At 40.2% G+C, this 20509-nt stretch overlaps 1 protein-coding gene across 1 annotated transcript; it reads right to left on the bottom strand.

The window, feature by feature from the left end:
• Positions 1 to 328: 328 nt before the first annotated feature.
• Positions 329 to 20505, bottom strand: crabp1a (cellular retinoic acid binding protein 1a). Its single transcript, XM_080874296.1, has 4 exons — positions 20183 to 20505; positions 16362 to 16540; positions 5066 to 5179; positions 329 to 688 (listed from the first exon to the last, which is right to left on the bottom strand). The coding sequence occupies exons 1-4, from the start codon at positions 20250 to 20252 to the stop codon at positions 638 to 640; spliced, it is 414 nt and encodes a 137-aa protein (XP_080730422.1). The 5' UTR covers positions 20253 to 20505; the 3' UTR covers positions 329 to 637.
• Between the last annotated feature and the right edge of the window lie 4 nt (positions 20506 to 20509).

Raw genomic sequence — 20509 nt, 5'->3', positions numbered from 1 at the left:
GCAGAACATCTACTAGCCAGAAGGGTTGTGGTTTGATCCTGCATCCATCAGAGTGTGAATGTTCGATAGTAAAAAAGTGCTTGTATGAATGTGAGGGAGTGGGTGAATGATGCATGTTGGATAAAGCGTTTTGAGTGCGCAGGTAGAGTAGAAAGGTGCTATTGCTACCATTGTCACTGAAGCAACTCATACATGTGAACGCTGTTTCTCTCATTGTGGTGCTTTCACCAAACTATTCCTTTGAAATGATGTTTTGATGGCCAGGGCACTTTCACTTTAAATTCATGTAATCGAGAAATGAGCGCAGAGACTATTTGTTTCCATTTTTTATTGTGTGTTCTCATTGAACATGAACATTTAATCGATGCAACTGATGACTAACTCCTACTTAAACAACCGACACCGGGATTGTACGTATGGATATGGAGATACCCAGCTACTGTACTGCTGACACAATATTCACTATTAATATCCAGATTACAGAGACATCGCTATGGGATACTAAGCAGGCTGATGCTGAGAGATAATACAGGATACGTCGCAAATGCGTTAGCATGTTAGCATGATGTGTTGTTGGGTTTAAATGAGCTGTGGCCCAAATGGGCGTCTGCCTCGGTCTGATGAAGGTCGTAGCGCTTCACTCCCGGACATAAATCCTTGTGCACACTACGTCATCCGCACCAAAAATCTGGAGGGGACAAAAAGATAATTTCATCCATGTGATAGTGATTATCGCTTATAATGGTCACATTTTGAAACTTCAACAAGCCTGCCTAAAAGTCCTAAGGCATTTGGACTTTTTCAGTTTTTGAGTGTGCAAATAAGTGCACACTAAATCTTTCTGAAAGAATGTGACTTTATCCTCTGTTCTAAACACACTGAGATGACAAAAGCCGAGCCTTGAGCTAATGCAAACATTTTTTTCCCCCTTTGCACAAAGACACAGACACCGCAGCATAGTTTGTGTTGACATGCAGGACCACAAAATACCAGAAAATATGTGTTCTCAACCGATCTCCCAGGACTGATCATGAACAGGTTTTGTATTTCACATGAGAGTACTGATGTGTTTCCTGTAGTCTTATTACTGTTGAAGTGCAATGGACTCATTTGGAAATGGCTTATGTCTGTTTCTGAATATGTCCTTTGTTTGCTATGAAATTGAATTTCATTTGTTCTCCACTGTTTTCTTTATAAATTTAAAGTTTATATGCTTTTTTTAAAATAAATTTCTGCTGTATATACAGGAGAATTTCCAGAATTTTTTTTTCTTTAAATAGAGTGGCACAGGTGGGCCTAAGACAGGAATTTAAAAATGTTCTCTTAAACCATTTAAACAACAGTGAGGTATCTGAGGGGGAATCAGGGGTGGTGTCCTCAAAGAAATTGTCTACAGAACCAAAAATCTGTGCCAAAGGTGACAAAAAGATTCTAGTTTCTCAGTTTCCCCCTCGCTCACATCCAGAATCTGATGATAGCTGCTGAATTCTTTGGTCAAAAATCATACTAGCAGTTGTTCACTGTTAAACTTTAAATGGGTGTTCAGTTCAGTTCAATTTTATTATATTTATATAGCATCAATCATAACAAGGCGTTTTATATTGTAAGATAAAGACCAACCCTACAATAATACAGAGAAAACACCAACAGTCAGAGAACCTCTTTGAGCAAACACTTGGTGACAGTGGGAAGGAAAAACTTCCTTTTAACAGGAAGTCCAAGGAGCTTGAAAAGAAAAGCGTCTGGACTTCTTTAGGTTTCTTGATTTGATTGATTTCTTTACTTCTTGATTTCAAGAAACTTAAAGAAGTCCAGATGCTTTTCTTTCCAAGCTCATTAGACTACGATCACCTGGATGACTGAGGACCTTCACAGACCTTTTAACAGGAAGGAAACCTACAGCAGAACAAAGGCTCAGAGAGAGGCAGCCATCTGCCGTGCGACGGGTTGGAAGTGAGGGGAGGGAGACGGGACAAAAGACACACCGTGGAGGAGAGACAGAGGTTAATAATAACTAATAATAAATGCAAAGTGCTGTATAAACGCAGAGTGCATCACGGGAAGCCCCCAGCAGCGACAACCACATGTCATACGGCTGAGAGTGGTTTGAGTCTGCCCCTGCTTTCCTGTCCTTTCTTCACTGAGCCTATCAAATAAAGCTGAAAAAGGCCCCCCAAAAAACCTATATGCTTGATCTTTTTGATCAAGCATATAGGTTGATCAAAAAGATCAACCTAATCTTAAAAGCCTAATCTTAAAAGTAGAGATAGTGACTGTCTCCCAAATCCAAACTGGAAATGGTTCCACTGAAGAGGGGCCTGAAAGTTAAAGTTAAAGGTGCAGGTAACAGTGCACATGACTCCCACCCACTGGGATCTGAATTGCGTTGTATAGATTTCATACTAGAGAGCTGGCAGGATAAAAATATCTGATGTCTGTGCCTGACATTTATGTTTCCACACACGCCTCCATCGAATAACATCTAGAAAGGTTCTGGGCTGTGACACATGTGTTATAATGGTTTTAGACTCATATTAATAGGTTTCCCATTTTATTTTTGGCCATTTAGTTGTCAATCAGAGTGATTGAAAGATACTTTCAAATCGACTTACTTTCTCCTTAGAAAGTATTCTTGCTTTGAATTCTGAACCAAACAACAATCTGCTTTTTTCTTCAGGATAATGTCAAGAGAATAAGATTATGTGGGCTGAAGAAGAAAACTTTTCTCCTTTTAATAGTGAAGTATGTGCCACTACATCAGTGTCACATTTATGCTCATCAGTCTGGGTCTACCTCACACTGCCGATGATGAAACCAAAGGAAACTTCTGAATGACTGATTTATGCACAGCTCGAGCCCAGCCTTCTGTTCTCTGATTTCATTTCAAGATGATGCAGCTGCAAAAAGACGTCCACACAACAACTTTATCCCTCAAGTATTTCCAGACTTAAACCAATTAAACGGATCATGCAAATCATATGGAAATGTGCCCTAGTTATGTGCCACATTCAGACCATTGCTGTGTGATCTTGAGTCTTCCTTTGAGTCAGGAGCTGAAGCTCTGCTATTGTTAGTCGCTTTTTTTTTTTTAAAGCAGATAGCTTCAAATTAGATTCACACAATATTTCTTTCGGGTTTTGCAGCTCCTTGTCTGACAGAAAGGCATCTGGGTGTGAAGATGACTCGTGGCTCTCTCGTTCTCGTAATGGTGCTTCATGACGTGCTGAACAATTAGTAAATGATGCCTCTGTTCGTTCAGTGATTTAGAAATAAAGCAATCAAGAGTGTTGGCTTTCCGCTTCAATGAGTTTAAAAAAACATAAACCATGTAAACCTGCTTGTTTAGTGTGTGGTGTGTTTCTGTTTCTGTTTGTTGAATTTCTTGTTTCGTGTTTCTAATAGTCTTATTTTCCCAGTGTTCCCAGTAGTGTTTATGCATTTATTTCCCTTACATTTCATCTGCCTTCTGTCTTGCATTTGGTCTTTGCAATTTTATAACAAATTATGGAGATAAAAAGTCTGGAGGGTTTTTAAAAAAATGTTTTTTAAAGTTTAACATTTGGTAATCCTGCTTAAGAACTCTTATAATCTGTCCAGTGAGATGAAATGCAAACCAAAGGAGCCTATCAGAGACCTATCAGAGTATAGTGCATTAGTTGCCTAAACCTATCCGCAGATGGCTCCAAATGTAATCCAGGCAGCGATTATGTTTGCCACTCCAAAGTCATTTTAGTAATCTATAGACCAGAGCGTAGACCACTGAGTCAAGGTTAGACATCAGCCTGGCAGATCAGATGATGTCTCAGCTGACAGCCTTGCGTGAGTCCTATCCTGTCACATCCCCCATGCTGTTTAATCAGCTTCAGCTTGTGCACATGTGCTGCTTCTCTGCAAGCCCCTTTGCAACCCAGAGGTTAATGGCAAGGCAATGGCACACTACTCCTTAGTATTATCATGGATGGACAGTTTAAATTACATTGCATATTATTCTTTAAACTCTACATATTATTCTTTAAACTCTACAGTAGCATGGACAAATGTGGCTTCAAGCTTCTCTGACTGTGTAGCGACGTACATGGATAATAACAGTGAGGAGAGCTGAGAAGCACAGAGAGTGAGCTTCTGTCACAGTTCAGCAGGATCACTCTCCGTAAGTGTGTGAATGCTTCAGCTCCTCCACAGCAGCATGGCTACCAGAGGGGCAAGCTCTGTAACACATTTTGCTTTTATCGCCTCGAGAAGAATTCATATGTTCAGCCTCCTCAGCTTGTCAGTTTGAACGAGGAGCTTCGAGCAAAATACTATTTAGACACTGAGGATTTGATTTAAGCTGTTTCTTGCTTGATTCTGGCCTGTAATATAGAGCTATATAAACATTCTGTGATGACTTATTTTCAGCATCTAAACCTTCCATATTGTTTCAGGCTTTGGCCTTTTGGATATTCATCTCATAAGAACAACAGGAATGAGTGTGGGAGCGCTGAACATTGAGAATAGAAAGCTGTTGAGGCCCTGAGAACTGGTCTTCTGATGCGTTGCTCTGCTCCCCTGCACGTCATTTGAGGGGCTTCAGACCCATTGACTCCTGCCCATATTAATCTGGATAAATACAGGGGGTATTACTGCAATGTCAGCGTAGCAGCCCCTCTTGTTCTCTTTTCACATCTCTCTGCGGGGTGGATGAAAGCTTGCCTCCTTGGTAAACAGCCTCTCTCATTTCCTTTATGGATGAATCTCCAGGGTGACTTCATACACTCACTGCCTGAGTTTTATTAACCATTTCTCAAACAGAGTACACTAGTTGCTCAAAAGGCACATCTTAATGCATCTGATGTCTTCTGGGTCCAAGCCGTGATGCCTTACAGAAGAAACCTTACAGATCCTGCTCTCGATCCGTGTAAAATAACATTTTTAGGCGAACATTCATTCTTTGTCTTTCTCTTCATTTAGCCTCAACTTTTCTGCTTTTGTGTTGGTAAAGTTGCTTTGGGGTTTTTTTCTAAGCAACAGTGGTCATCTATTAAGAGGCTTTCAGTGAGAAGATGACTTATTAGTGTGCGCTCACCAGTGTGAGCTCATCTCCATTCAGCTCTCGGGTCCAGAAGGTCTTGGGGCCGTCACCATCCACCAGAGTCTGCTGACAGTGAATTTTGTTCTCTGACTCCCAGGTGGCGAGGCTCTGGGAAGACAGGGACAAAAAGGCACCAGGGTCAGCACGATTTTCTAGAAGATATATATTCATGTTGCACTTTTACACTGTTTCAGGGTGTGCAATGTGATCATTTCCCAAATGGGCTTTTTGAATTTTATCCTTAATGCATGTCAGCATCAGCACTAAGTTGATTTAGCCAGAAGTGAGTTTTGCTCACAGACTGCATGTCAAAGATGCATTCAGCATTTTGACCGCCGCCATCTTGTTTTGTTTTTTTAAACTACGCATTATGAGAAACCGAAGAATGCTGTGTGTTCAGACACTGCTGACTTGCCAATCACAAGGTAGCACACCCTAAAACATGTCCAGCTTTAACATGAGTTTCATTCTAAATGGGAGCAATAATTTCAAACATGAACATTAAGCTATGCTGAACAATAACTAAAAGTAGTAACTGAGATCATAAATACACAAGGAAAATCTTTACCGAGCTCATAAATCAGAGAACACGAGAAAGACTTCTGAGAAACTTCTGAGAAATCGCCATTAGAAAGAAATGTAGGATTTAACCTTTTATTACCCAGACAGCTCACAGGCCACGTGGACTTAGTTTCAAATTTTGGCTGTAAAATGACCAAAATTACAGAATTACCAAAAATGACCAAAATGGTTGATGAGTTACAGTAATGTAAGGGTACTGTGTACACAGCAGAACTCTGTGAATGCATAAAGGTTTCACATTTGGTTGATATATAGTTCCCAAGCTTGATGTTTTACTGTATATTTAAAATATCAATATAGCAACGATTTGTAGAACATTTACACATTTACCAATTTTAAACTCATTTGCCAGCATTAATGTATCTTCAGTCTAGCCATGTACTGGTTCAGTGGACGTATTCGCCAATAACCTGACTGAACAACTTTATTCGGCCACACATGAATTAGAACAAGAAGCAAAGCTGCTTACAAACACTTGATGCATGTAACACATTACAGCCAGTCCTGGCAGACCTCCATTGGCTTCACATTTGCTAAAAAATCCAACACAGCCTACTTGAGAGAAAAAAACCCCAAAAAGGTCAGCGTATATAATTTAGACGGTGTGGGACTCATAAACTGCCCTTGTAGTTCATTTCAGCTGTCCACTGTTTCCACAGCTGTTCTGTTAAATAAACTGTATGATATTTTAGGAAATGTGCTTCTCTTTCTGGATACGAATTCATTGAGGAGTCATTTTACATCATACATGTTAATTTACTCTTTGTTGTAATTTTACTCAGATTTCATATATTTAAAAATGAGAGAAGAATTCAGAATTAGAGAACTTTTTTTTTCTAGTTTAATCAGTGTCACTGGCATCTACCGGTTTAACAGAGTGAAGCAGGGAGGTATGCAGTTTAGCACAAAGACTGGAAACTCAGTGTACCACCAGCTCTATTATAACACCAAATGTTTTATTTTGTTAATCCATTATTTTATTGAATTTAACAAAATATCAGAGTGTAACTGGTGGCTAGGTTGTCACTCAAGAATAAAAACACTGCCTTATTCTTCTCTGACTCTGATTTCCCACAGTTGAAGTTTGCTTCATCTCCATACAACCAGCTGCATTTTTCATTTCAGCATTGCATCCTAATTAGCTAAGTGATCTCACTCCAAAGCCTGGAACTGATCAAAGCTGTCAAAGCATTATCCAAGACTGCATTTAAGCTTAAAAAACCCTAAAAAAATCTCTACAATATGAACTCTCACATGGTGGAGTATTTGTGTTTTGATTTCTGATCATTTGTTTGATAGTTTGTGCTATTTTGTAATTCGAAAAAAGCACCATTCCTCTGATTTGAATTCAGCAGCCACCTCGGTTTCTCAGAGGCAAATGTTAATCACCATATCAAAGGTAGCCAAAGCCATCACAGATCCCCGCGGGCTGCCGTCCACAGTCTTTGCCAAGCTGAAGAACAGCAGGGCTTTCTTCCAGCGTTCCCTCTGTTTATCAGCCACGACAGCAAGGCTGATATGGTTTTTCACTTTGTAACTCTGTGTGTATCAGTAGCAAGTCTTAGAGAGATTTCCTGTAGCAGGAACTATACCACAAAGACTTTATATGGTGCTCATATTTATATATCTGTGGACAGATTTTACCGAACGTCACATGCAGTAACAGCTGTGCAGCTGACATAAAAAATAAAAAGGTCAGCTGATGATATTCCTGCCAGATCATCTACTACTTTCTTTCTTTAGCTCTTTTTTCCACTCTTTGCCTTTTTTCTTTTTTCTTCATTTGATCTTTCTTTTGCTTTCCTAGTCACAGATAAATTCTCATGCATCCTAAGTGCTTATGTACACACATTTGAGGCCAAGACCAATGTCTGCAGCATGTGTTTCACCTTTTCCAGTGTTGTCTGTAGTGTTTTACTTATCAGAAAATCCCCTGTCTTTGCTTTTCTTTTAGTCTCTCATGTTTTACCAGATGCAAATAATATGATGGGATGTGGAGGGAAAACATCTCATTTCCTGTTAAGGTTTAAAGTTTTATGTTGGATTTTTCAAGCTTTCTTTCAGAGCCCAAAATAACACTCTCGCTCAGCTTCCTCCCACAGTTTGATCACATTATCTCTCTAACGGCAGTGTTTATCCTTTGCCTTTCCTTGCAGCTGCCAGAAGACAAATGACGTGTCAGACTGGTAAAGAGAGGGCAGATGCACAGTTTTTTCTAAGAACCGTTTAAAACGGACTCCTACAAAAAGATGACAGATATTTGAAAAGAAAATCGCAACCTCTTTAGTGATAGATTCCCACGGGAACTTATGGTCACAAATTGTCATTTCGTTCATCTAATATGCGTCTTTGCAATTTTTCCATTGTTTCAAAATGGCTTTTGCGGGCATATTTTTCAGTATCCCATAATAATATCATATGAGCATATGAGAAAATAGAGAAGAAAAAAAGCTAATGTTGGCTGTTAAATTTCAGAATCTTTAGATTATTATCCATCAATGAATATCTCAGTGTAAACCTGTGTAACTGTGGTGGGTCTCAGACCCCAGAGTTAGTGTTCTTCCGCCATTATCATAATAATGTTGAGCAAGGATCAACATCCCAATTGACCAATCATGTTGTTGTGATGTCATAGCTTTGCATGTGGGGAAAAAGAAAAAAATGTGATTGATTATACAAAACTCCCTTGTGGTAAAAATGGTAAACATTTCCACTCTTTTCTTTATTAATTTATACAATGTAATAAACACTTTACCAAGCAGCATATCCGATCTGTATGGAAGCCCGTTTCCGCCACTAAAAAAAAAAAAAAGGATCCATAACTCAAAATTTCGAGTTATTTTCTCGAAATTTCGAGTTATTATCTCGAAATTTTGAGTTTTTTTCTCGAAATTTCGAGTTATTATCTCGAAATTTCGACATATTAACTCAAAATTTTGAGAAAAGCAACTCGAAATTTCGAGTTAGCGCTGCCAATCAGTAATCTACGTGAATGACGTCATTTCCATGTTACCCGGAAGCTGAAGCCCTCAGCTACAAATGCTACAGCTAAGCTACCGGTATTACATCCAGTCGTGAATGCACAGATTGCTGAGTGTTTTCAGCCTGGCTTCACAAATGATGAAATCCCTGTGTTATTAGCTGAATCACATGGTGTTACTATCAGCAAACATACTTTAATTTGTTGGGATCCGTTTTTGAGTGCGCGGTCCTGCGCCATATGCTTCCGGGTAACAAGAAAGCGACCTCATTCACGTATATTTTTGATTGGCAGAGCTAACTCGAAATTTTGAGAAAAGTAACTCGAAATTTCGAGTTATATTTCTCGAAATTTCGAGATAATAACTCGAAATTTCGAGAAAATAACTCGAAATTTCGAGTTATGGATACTAGCTTTTTTTTTTTTTTAGTGGCGGAAACGGGCTTCCATAACATTAGGTGGAATTATGAAAATCACTGGGTATTTATTAAAGCGTTTGACACAGCAGTATTTTTCTAAGATGTACATCGAGGTCATGTGAAACTTGACTAAGCAAAAGGTAAACGGTCCACCCTTAGAAAGAAATTTTTATCATTAGCCGGTGTTACAGTGGTTCGTTAGCAAAAAAGACACCACCATCATCAGTGCTGCCCATCAGCATAAATGAAGAAAGTGCTCTTTGCTATGTTGTGCTCAGATGATTTTTTACATTTACAAATGCAAAAACCACAATTGCAGGTAGTAAATTACCTGATAATAACCACCTCTCTCCACTAAAGCATATCTCCTTTAACTTTCGTTGTCACCTCTGGCATTGACAGGAAGCACCTTATCAGTTACCACACTTGCACAGATTAACCGGAGCTTTTTAACCTTGTGGCGGTGTTAATAAGCCCTCTGCTCTTCACAAGGTGCAGATCAGTTTGTAATCCTTTTAACCACTGGTGCAGCCAAGCCTGAAGGCTAAAACCCACTAAGGGCTTCTCTGCCAACCTCATCCACCTGAGACCTCGCCAACACCCGCGCACTCCCTCTCGCCCCTGTGGCACATGTGCCAGGGTCAGCGGGTCCTGCCTTCTGCAGGTTTTGCTCTAGGATTGTGTAATAATTGCCACACAAGGGAACAGCAGGCTTGCTGCTGACCACCATTGCTTCATTTTTACCTTGAAATATGCAGCAGTATTTTTAATTGTGTTTAAAATAAAATCGTGATTATGTGGGGCATTTCATCACCTTTCATCTCCTTACAGCTTTACTGTTTTGATTTAAAGCCTTAAGCTAAACAGCTGTTTTAAGACAAAGGGGGCATTAAAGCCTTGCCAGCAACAAACTGCAGGGAGCTCAGTGGTAATAATGGTCTATTTAGTAGTTTAATACACAGTAAGTGGTTAAATAAGCTTAAGATTGGGTGCATATTGGAAAGACCGGCTTCAAATAAATAATAGTGTTGCTTTATCTGTAAATTGGCAACTGCTAAAAAATAATTCTCCTTGTAATGTTGAACCATCAATGCTATACAGTGTTTTCAGTTTCAGCCTCCCGTGAGTGTCCGGGATTTGTTCAGCACTGTTTGCATAACCCCTAATTAGTGGCTGAACTCAGTCCAACACTGAGGTTGTTGTCATTTTCTTTTCTGTGAAAATGTCCTGCTGGTTTGCAACCATCTCCTCTTTTTTCACTTGTTTCAGGCACTCTGTACAGTTCATTTCTTCGTGAGTGAACAAACAAATTCAGAAGTGGATTGAATAATTATTTCCCCTACTGTGCATGCTATAACACAAATTTGATTAAGCCAAACACAATAAATATAAACCCCTATTTAAAGTGGCCCGACAGCCACTTTAATTTAAAGACAATTTTACATTTAAATCCAGGGTCAGGCACACCTCTGCCTGTACCTTTTGTCTTTCATAAAGCCTTTCGCCCCTAAATGCAGTGACGCTGATGCGCTAGCTCAAGCAACCAGAGGTGAGAAATGTGTGACGGTAACTTGACTTGTCGCCTTCCTAGCAGAGATGCTGAGAGCTGTGTAGCCCAGCCCCAGGGCTCAGACAGAGGGAGCCAACGCTGTCATATAAAATGGGTCATGTCTGCTCCCCCTGGCTGCAACATGTAGATCAAACCATAAAACAAAAGGTAAAGACAACAAGTCTGTGTGTCACATGTTATCCGGTGAGTGCAGCTAAAGCATTCAGGTATTATCTGCAGTGCTACAGAGAGAGAGATACAAGGCTCAAACTGTTAATGAGTTCAGTCCAAATACCCACAGGGATGCTGTGGTTTGGGATAAATACACACTGTATCTCCAATTTCTCAGGCTTTGGGCTGAATTATATTGACTAGCACATGCATGCAATTACACAGTTTCCTTTCCGTGTGCAGAATTTCTTCTCCACAAGCAGGAATTTCACTCGTCCTGTTGCCCAGGAATATTTCGGGATGTTAACTTTTCCATTACAGATTTGAAAATGGAACCAGACAACTGTCTAGCTTTTTGGAAGAGCAAGCTGGCGGGGAAATTACGTAATACAGGATAAAGAAAAGCAGCTTGAAAACTTGCTACTGAATGTCGACGGCCAATTCTAATAAAAAGAAAAAAGGTCTCTAAACGACTTCAGTCCCTCACGAATAGATGATAAAGGTATAGCGTGTTTTTTGATCATTTATGAGACTTGCAATGAAGTAGATTAACATTAAAAGGGAACCTCTTTATGTTTTAATGATGGTTGCTAATATTACCATTAACAGAGTTTTATATATGGAGTTCATGTAGGTTCATGTGTGTACTGTACAAGTAAACCCAGGGAGCCAGTGGGTAAGACTAATCTCTGTATGATGTTAACTAGTGGCAGTATTCCCAATATAGGGATGTCAGGTGCAGATGCCCCACCCACCTGTTGTTTAAATCTTCTAAGAAGGGGCAGCCAATCGGAGGAAAGTTGTCTTAAATGGAGGAGCTAAAAGTTCAAATATTTGACAAATATTTGACAATATCTTATCAAAGTATTTTAAAAATATGACTGATCTCCAAATTCATATAGGTTTGAGAAGGTCGACAAGATTCTCATTCGCACATCTGTTATGTAACTCTCTGCACTGCACTTTCTATATTCACATAGGTGAATATACTGCAGCACAGCTCTCACTTATTCCAAGCTACTTTTCTCCTGGCACTTATAGCAGGGTGACAGCTTACTGCTAGATACAGAATCCCTCCCAGCTGCAGGATTTATGCTGTGCAGCTCCAAGTTCTTGTTGAACACAGGCAAATGTAAAAGTGACTATCTTGCTTTTAAAATGCTCGTTGCAAATCTGCACGTGTGGAAATAAAATCCTCAATTTAGTCATGTTAACTTTTATGCTCAGTTGTATGTCTCCTCTAAGTACCACAACCCAAATTAATATGTTTTTCCCTCTTACATACAATAATTTTTATATCAATTATAGGCCCAGAAAGACAGATGTTTAAATCAGTGGCTCCCAAACTTTTTTTGCTAGGCCCCCTTTGTTTTACAAGAAAAATGTTCTCGCCCCGCCCCCTTCTCGTGCGCGCGCACGCACACGCACAAACACATCCTCCGACTACACACACCCATATTTTGCTCCATTGCGGTTTATTTCACACCTCAAACATTTAGTTAACACTTAAACAAATACAAGTAATCTGCAATAAATTACAGGTAGTAATAAAATAAACTAGGGGAGACCGGGGATAGTTGTAACATTTTTGACATTTCTGTCTGTAAATTGGAGCTCTTTTAAGGTAGTGGATTCAAAATGTAATGCAAAGTATTTACATGTCTCTGCTATTAAATAGTGCAGCTATTTTCTCTGCAGCACAATTACCCATTGCATGGTATGGTCTCAAACACAAAGAGTGAAATGTTACAATTAACCCCATAGTCTGGGTTAGTTGTAACATATCCTGGGGTGAAATGTAACACAATGAAATAAGGGTACTAACAAAACATTAACATGTAATCTTTGTTTATTCAACACATGAATGCACTTAGAGCCATTTATGTAGCTGTGTGTGTGTGTGACAGAATGCAGAAATCTAGCTTTTGAACATATTCCAACCCCCCAAAAAGACAAATTATGGAATTTTCTGCAACTGAATATTTCATTAATTTTGGTTGGTCTTCCTTGAGTTTGGCCTCATTGGCTCAGTGGGCATTATAACCTACAACTCTTGCACCAATTTTGAACATAACAATGAAGCTGAAAAAATGTAGTTGTTCACCAGCATCGCAATTCCATTACTTTTTATCATGGCTTACCTTGGTGTGGTTTGCAAAGTGCTTCAGAAAGATGAGGAAATCTGTTTCTTGCCCCCATCCTGACTTATTTCCACTACCAGTACTTCCTACTGGTCCATCTCTGACACAGTGGTCTGCATAATGTATGTGTGGGAACACAAACAGTGGAGGAATTGTGTTGCCAATGTCATTAACCGCATATACAAAAGCGACCAGTGAACCTCTCTCTGCTGATGTCGTTGCCCCAACTTGTTTAATATAAGTTAAAGTAATAGTGTGGCAAGTTGTAACATCTGCATTATTGTTACAACTAACCCAGACTGTTACTGTTACAACTGACCCAGACTCCTATAGCCATGAACTAGCTAACATTACAGCCAACGGCTAAAACATTAGCACTAAAGACCTACACAGAATATATCCCCATAGACATACAAATAACACAATTTAAGTTTGATGAGTTTAACTGCAAATCAGATAATGCTATTACAAATTGAAATAAAGTAGAAAAACTTACTTTTTGGCATACAAATCACTTTTTTTCATGTTAAATTGTCTGTGTTTGACAAAATGTGCTGATTTTTCACATGTGATAGCAGAACTGAATTGGGCATGCACAGGATGAGTCACATCATTTGAAACTTAGCCCTGATTGGAGAAATTGGAAGTGTTACAACTGACCCACGTTACAACTATCCCCGGTCTCCCCTACTAACTATTTTACACTGTGTCCACATCTACACTGGTATTTTTGAAAACGCAGCTGTTTCGTCCACAAACGGCGTTTCGAATCACCGAAAACGGAGATTTTTTTAAAACACCTTTTTTGCATTATGTGGACAAGGAATACAGAGTTGGTCACGCAACGTCAAAGGTATGTGCCTTTTTTCCCATCACGCTGTGCACCACGTTATTGTTTACATGAGATGAATTGCAGAATGACAGATAGAGACAAAATACTGTTAATCTGACTATCTTCAGGTTTTACAAGCTTACATATACACACGCAGTTACAGTCCCTCCATTTAGAAAGGCAGAGGCTTCATGGTGTGATTATTTTACGCATGGTTGTTTGTTTTTTTCATGTGCTATAATATTCAACATTGCTATCAATACATTTTTCAAAAAATGCCTCTGTGTGCAAAATGGGTTTAAAAACATAAACAACTGTGGGACACTGTTTGTCCGTGATTTGAACAGCCCAGTGCTTGATCCCGACACAGGGAAAACCAATTCTGCAGGGGAGACCTACCTTGGCACTTGTGCAGGTGAAACCAAAGGGCAGATATGCTTCACCAAAAGTTCATTTTTCTTCCTTCCTTCACACAGATTTGACATTTATAGCAATAAACAATATGACACCATGTATAAACTACATAAACAAAGTAACTAATGATATTACAGTAACAAATATAAAGTAGAAAAACGTCCACGTCTCCATTTACAGTACATAAATATTATCTCTGTAATATCAGGAAATGACTGAATGCAGATGATGTAAGTGACAAAAGTAAAGTGATTAATTTTCTATTAGGTCAACTTTAGAGGAGTGCAACTGATCATATGAGATCATTTTATTCGTTGATATGCAGACACAGGTGGCGCTCAGCTCTAAGAAGGTCAGTTTTCACATGGGCCTTATCAGGCTTAATCGATCCCCGCTTCCTCTTTATTTAATTGTGCAGCCTGCATATTCACTTTACGGATGATGTAAATGCCTTGTTGTTCAGATCGTATCGAGAGATGTCTCTAAGAGACGAGCTCACTATCATCACAAGCAACAGAGTACAGCTGTTAGTTCAGGATGTCTACATTTCCTCCCCTCAGATATGCAGATTGTTGTAATTATGAATTACACATTGAGTGACTGTTGCTTTACTGGGATTTGTTATTAAATGAACAATTTTATTACATCCTTAGTCCACTCTGCTCCCCCTGGGGCACACACACACACACACACACACACACACACATATATATATATATATATATATATATATATATATACATTTATATGTCTGTGTCAAAACTTTAGCTGCTTTTGAGGATGAAAGAGTCCTCCCTCGGGGACTGCAGAGGTTCAGAGAGAAACTCTCACCAGTGCCCTTAATCTCTCTGCTCTGACGTGAGCATGATACCAATAGATGAGACTGTGAGGAGGTATTAATTTCTCATTCGGGCCTTTGAAACAGCTTTGAAGCTCTTGAAGACAGAAAGAATTACCAGCAGTACAAACAATGCAGACAGTTTAAAGCATGAAGCCGATTGCGTGTAATATCTGCTGGAAAAGAAGACCAAAGACAACTATTTGAGACGTACCAAAGATTACAACATTGTGCTTATATGTCACATCTTTTCATGAAATTAATGTGTTGAAGGATGCCTGCTGATTTAAACCTCACATTAGTGCATGATTTTTTTCTTTTTTCAAACAGCTGCAATGATCTGTATAAAATGCTTAAGCCAACTTTAATGAACTCTAAGGCACTTTGTCAGCAGTTCAGAGGCAATACCCACGACATCCTAACCCTTACACTTAAACTAATTCTGATTTTTTTTAAAGTTTCTATGTCCACCTTCAGGGGACTTCTGTTGCAGCACATGGGAGGCGAGTCCCCACAGTGGGTTTGTGGTCCCACAGTCACACCATTAATCAAGCTTCTCCTAACACATGGGTGACTGTAACATAAACCATCTGCTTCGCATCTTATTTGCTTCGCAGAAAAACAGCACAAAAATTATTGTGTTTGAAAAAAACAGAAAAAGATAGAGTTTAACATTTAAATGAGGGTGGGGAAAAGGGAAAGCGAAGGGGAGTAAAGCAATGTGGTTCTCATAAGCACCACAAATATAATTGAAAAATCTCAACAGCCGTGTCTTTTTTTTCCATCCAGAAATTATGACTCGATTGCTCAGTAAAATCCACACATCTTGTTTTGAAATCTCTTTCTCTCTACAGAGCTACACCTGCCTCTTGTACCACTTTACAGAAGGACATGCGGACCTCAAGGGGCTGTGCTAGTGACAGGGTATAAATATTTATGACACCTTTGTGTCTCTAAAACCACCGACATAGGTGGTTTTAGAAAGCAGAAAGAAAATAAGTTCTGCATTAAGTGATTGGTTTGTGGATTTTTCTTTTTAAGTAACTGGACTGTTTTCAAAGAGCCAGTTCTGCTGATTTTTTATTTATTTTGACAATAAATGAAAATAAAATCCTTTTGACAGTGGTGCTCCTATTCCAGACCGTCCCATTATTTTCTGTTTTTAATTTGCCAAATAATATGCAAACTTAACATTTTCAAGAACCTGAGACAAAATTGAGCGTGCTAGAACGGCCTAAAACATACCTTTAAACTAAACCAAACTAAGCCAAAAAAAATAGACTTAGTTAGTTTTAGCCTTTATTCTGGACCACGTTTAACTTAAGGTTACCACTTGATTTTTTTTTACTTCTCACCAAATTTACCTTGCATTTCCGTCCATCCACCGTCTCCTCGTCAAACTCTTCACCGATGTGGAAGTTGATTTCAGTGGTGCGCACACTGGTGGAGGTTTTGATGTAGAACTGCTCCCCGTCCTGACGGATCTCCACATGAGGGTTGGAGGCCGCTGCCACGGCCACCTTCCTCAGCATGGCGTTCACTCCTGGATGGACACGACCCGAACCAGGTCAACAAGAGGGAGAAACAAAGGTCAGTCTCACGATTGTAGCTGGGTTTCACTAATTTATAGTTTCAAAATATCCTTTATGATGTTTTAAAGTTGTTCAAACTCTCCACTGTCTAAAAAACCTTTTACTTCCTCTCCCCTTATGCAATCTTTCTTCTGACTGGTTGCCCTTCACAAACAGAAGGTTTGAATAATGGTTGGGTGTGGCTTTTCTACCCAGACTCAGTGGTATGTGCTTGGAGTCACAATATTATCCCTTATGTTTGCTCTTGTTGTCTCTGGGACCCATTTTTGGTGTTCACCAAAACCAAATTTCTTTTGTTTTATTAATATTTCAATGTTGGGCTCTTTGGCTTTGGCTTGTTTTCCATTAAAAGCAAAAATTAAAACAAGTTAAGTGACTTCACAAGGTTCCACTCACATGATCAAGATGGCAAAAATTCTCTCTGCTCAGATTTTAGAAGAGAGAAGGATTTGAAAGAGTTTTCAGATTGTGAGACCTTTTGGCTTTACTGGATAGTGCAAGGCAGACAGTTGGCAGGAAAGAGGGGAGAGAGTGAGGGACACGCAGGAAATGGTTTGGATCAGACTCGAGCCTAGATCCCACAAGCAAGGACCTCAGCCTTTAATACTTGGGTCACCTGCTCAACCAGATCAGCTACACCAGCATCTTCAATTCAGAGTCTGACTCGGCGCATGAGACTGACCATCAGTCAGCTCCTAAATAAGCTGGTCAGCAGCCAGCAAGGGCAGAAATATGGATGTCAGAAATGGTCTTGCATGGTCTTCGTTTCCAAGGAATGAGCCACCCCACACGCCTGCCAGTGTGATTACTTGTGGTTCCTCTGATATTCAAAAGTAGAGTGGGAGGAAGAGCCTTTTAGCTTTCAGCCGCTCTTCTGTGGAACCTGCTCCCAGTTTGGATTCAGGAGACAGACTTTCTCTTTACTTTTCACATTAGACTTAAAACTTTCCTTTTTGATAAAGCTTATAGTGAGAGATGGATCAGGTGAACCTGAATCCTCCCCTAGTTTTGCTGCAATAGGCCTCTGGGGGTCTGGGGGCTTCCCGTGATGCACCAAGTGTTTCTTCTTCAGCTCTTTTCACTCTGTGTTTATACACCACTCTGCATTTAACTATTAGTTATTATTCATCTCTAGCTCTCTTAATCATTGTGTCTTTTGTCCTGTCTCCCTCCCCCAACCAGTCATGGCAGATGCCCCCTCCTTCCTGAACCTGGTTCTGCTGGAGTTTTTCCTTCCCACTGTCGCCAAGTGCTTGCTCAAAGGAGGACATTTAAATGTTGGGGTTTTGACTTGTACTTGAAAAGAAGTCAAATAGAGATTTCCAAAAGCAAGTCTTTTTAGTCTGTTTTAGTAAAGATACAGTGTTTCATTTTTTTTTTTGAAATTTTGACACATTATGAGAAAAAGTGGGAAATGCTGTTTATTCTGTACAGTAACAAGATGTAGGAAACCAGCCATCGATATACCCTCAGCCCCACCCAGATAGTCTTCTCTGGGCTTGCATGCCAGTTTCTATCAGCTCAGGACCTTAAATATAGTGAGACAAGCTGACTGCAGGTTTCCTTGTATTGGTTTGTGTTTGCATCCAAACATGTTTGAATATTAACCAAGAATGACAGCGACGCATTTGTGAGTGAAAACACAATAAATGCTCTGTGGCTCGGGCAGAGCCCACAACTATTTCACTAAACTGCACTAAACTCACTGTGAGGGATTATTCAGCCATGTCTGCAAGGAAAGGAAACAAACTGTTGAAGATGTCAGGTCAGGTCAGCGTTGACTTTCTCCTTTTGTTTGATGGGTGCAAAAGTGGTGATCCTGCACGTGGCTCCATGCAGGCGTGTGACAAGTGTTTGGCATGCCCGGTTTGAGTCCGCAAGACCATCTGGCCTTGCGTCCTGCCAAAACCCTGGCTCTTTTATGTCTCAGTGCCCTTCTCCTACCAACAGCCGACTTACAGTTCCATCCATAGACAGTTTATAAGCTTGCAAACAACATCAAGTGTTTCATTTCCCAATCCCTAATTAGCTCAGATCATTCTATCCCCAAACCGTTGTGTTAACAGTCAGGATTCAAAACACATTTGACAGTTTACTTGACCCCACCCATGGTCTAAGGAGATCACAGAGTGGTTTGGGGGTTTTTTTTTAGCATTAAATATGCATGAGGATCAGTGCGACCAGCAGGCTGCCCTCATGTCTAAAAAGGCTGCATTTCCTTTGAATTTAATTTGCATGCATGTCTCAAGGTCTATAAACGGTTCTAACGGTGCTAACAACTTGACTAAAGTTTCTATTGAGTATTTACAACATGCTTTGGATGCAGGTTTGCACACATCAGGTCTTTTCATTCTGCATATTGTCCCCTCTTTCTTCAGGGGAAACCTCTGAGCCAATAAATAATTATAAAGATGTTGATGGAAAGTGGAGGCCGCAGCACTGGCATCTACGTCAGTTGCCCATCACTGCCCTCTCTCATTCTCATTGATGGGGTCCTTATGTAAGAGCTACCGGGTGATCTGATGTGGCAGATGTTAATGTGTTCCTGAATGGATGAGGTGCTAAACTAACAGAGTGACTGATTTCCCCATTAGAGTTAAGGCCAGATCAGCTGCTGCCTGGTGAATGTCAAACGCAAAATGGGGAGGGGTTGCTGGAGAGGTGCTTTAGTGAACTTTCCAAACTCCTTAATGACTCCATATAAATAGAGGCTGGAAATGAAAGAAGTGTGATGTTAATTTATTTATCCATAAAAACTGAAACCAGCATTGTTTCAGTCTTTGCCTCGGTGATCTCCAACTAAGGCTATAGGTTCAAACCAGAAGACATTTTTCAAACATGTCAGGAGACCAGATACAGTAGATACGACCAGCATCCATATTGATATTAAATGACATAGATTAGACCTGGATGATTTTTTTTATGCTAAAACCTGAAGTGTCCATTAACATTTTGAATCTTAATCCAGTCTTTGGTGTCAGCAGTTCGGGAGAGTTCCTGGAACCTCTCACAGTGGAACTTCTCCCTGAAGGGTTCTGCATTATTCTAAAGACAGGCGGCCCTTTGCTGTGCTCTGCCTGCCTCGGCGCTGCCAGCGTGACTAAACACTGCAACACAATTGAATGACCCAGTTAAACTGGTCTGAACCTAAACCATCACAACCATCAGTTAAGATTAAGAAGAGTGAAAAAACAAAGAAAAAAGAACAGAGGCGAGAGAAAACACTGGGCTCCAGAGACCTCCCCTGGCATTAATGCATGCCCTACTTAAATGCTTAACATGAATAATGTTGTGCACCCCCCGTTTTCCTCCCCATGTAACAATACAACGTCTGTTTAGGGTGGAATTTAGCATCCACTGTTTCTTATCTCCCTTAAAGCCAAGGGTTTTCCCTGCGGCAGCATCTCTCCGTTCTCTGCCTCCTGTTCCCAGGGAGCTTCTCCGAACAATATGATGTTGTCGGAAGTCAGGAATGCCATTCCCAAAGAACAAGAAAAGCCCATTTCCTATATGGGCATGATGGATAGTCAGCCTTGCACAGAGATGTGGCTCTGGCTGTGGAGGAGACTGAGGGAAGGATAGAGAGGGCTTACCTAGAGCTTTGAGAAGTTCATCAAAATTCTCGCTCTTCTTCATCTTCCAGGTGCCAGCAAAGTTAGGCATGTCTGCTGAGGCTGAGTGAGAGGGCTCCAGAAAGAACCTGTTCCACGCTCTGATGATCTCTCCTCTGTCTCTCTTTGACTCTTTCTCACCCTCCTCTTTCGCTGCGCTCCCGTGTCCTCTGCTCTGGGCTCAGCCTCCCGCTCACACTGTTAACACCCAATTGTTTCTGTTTCTTTATTCACACAGACAGACGCTCACTCACACACACATACACACACACACTCCTGCCGCTTTTTTCATCCGTGCGTCTCGGTGTG

Source organism: Rhamphochromis sp. 'chilingali', assembly GCF_963969265.1.
Source record: "Rhamphochromis sp. 'chilingali' genome assembly, chromosome: 2".
NCBI classification, from domain to species: domain Eukaryota; kingdom Metazoa; phylum Chordata; class Actinopteri; order Cichliformes; family Cichlidae; genus Rhamphochromis; species Rhamphochromis sp. 'chilingali'.
This window is presented reverse-complemented; position numbering and strand designations above follow the sequence as displayed.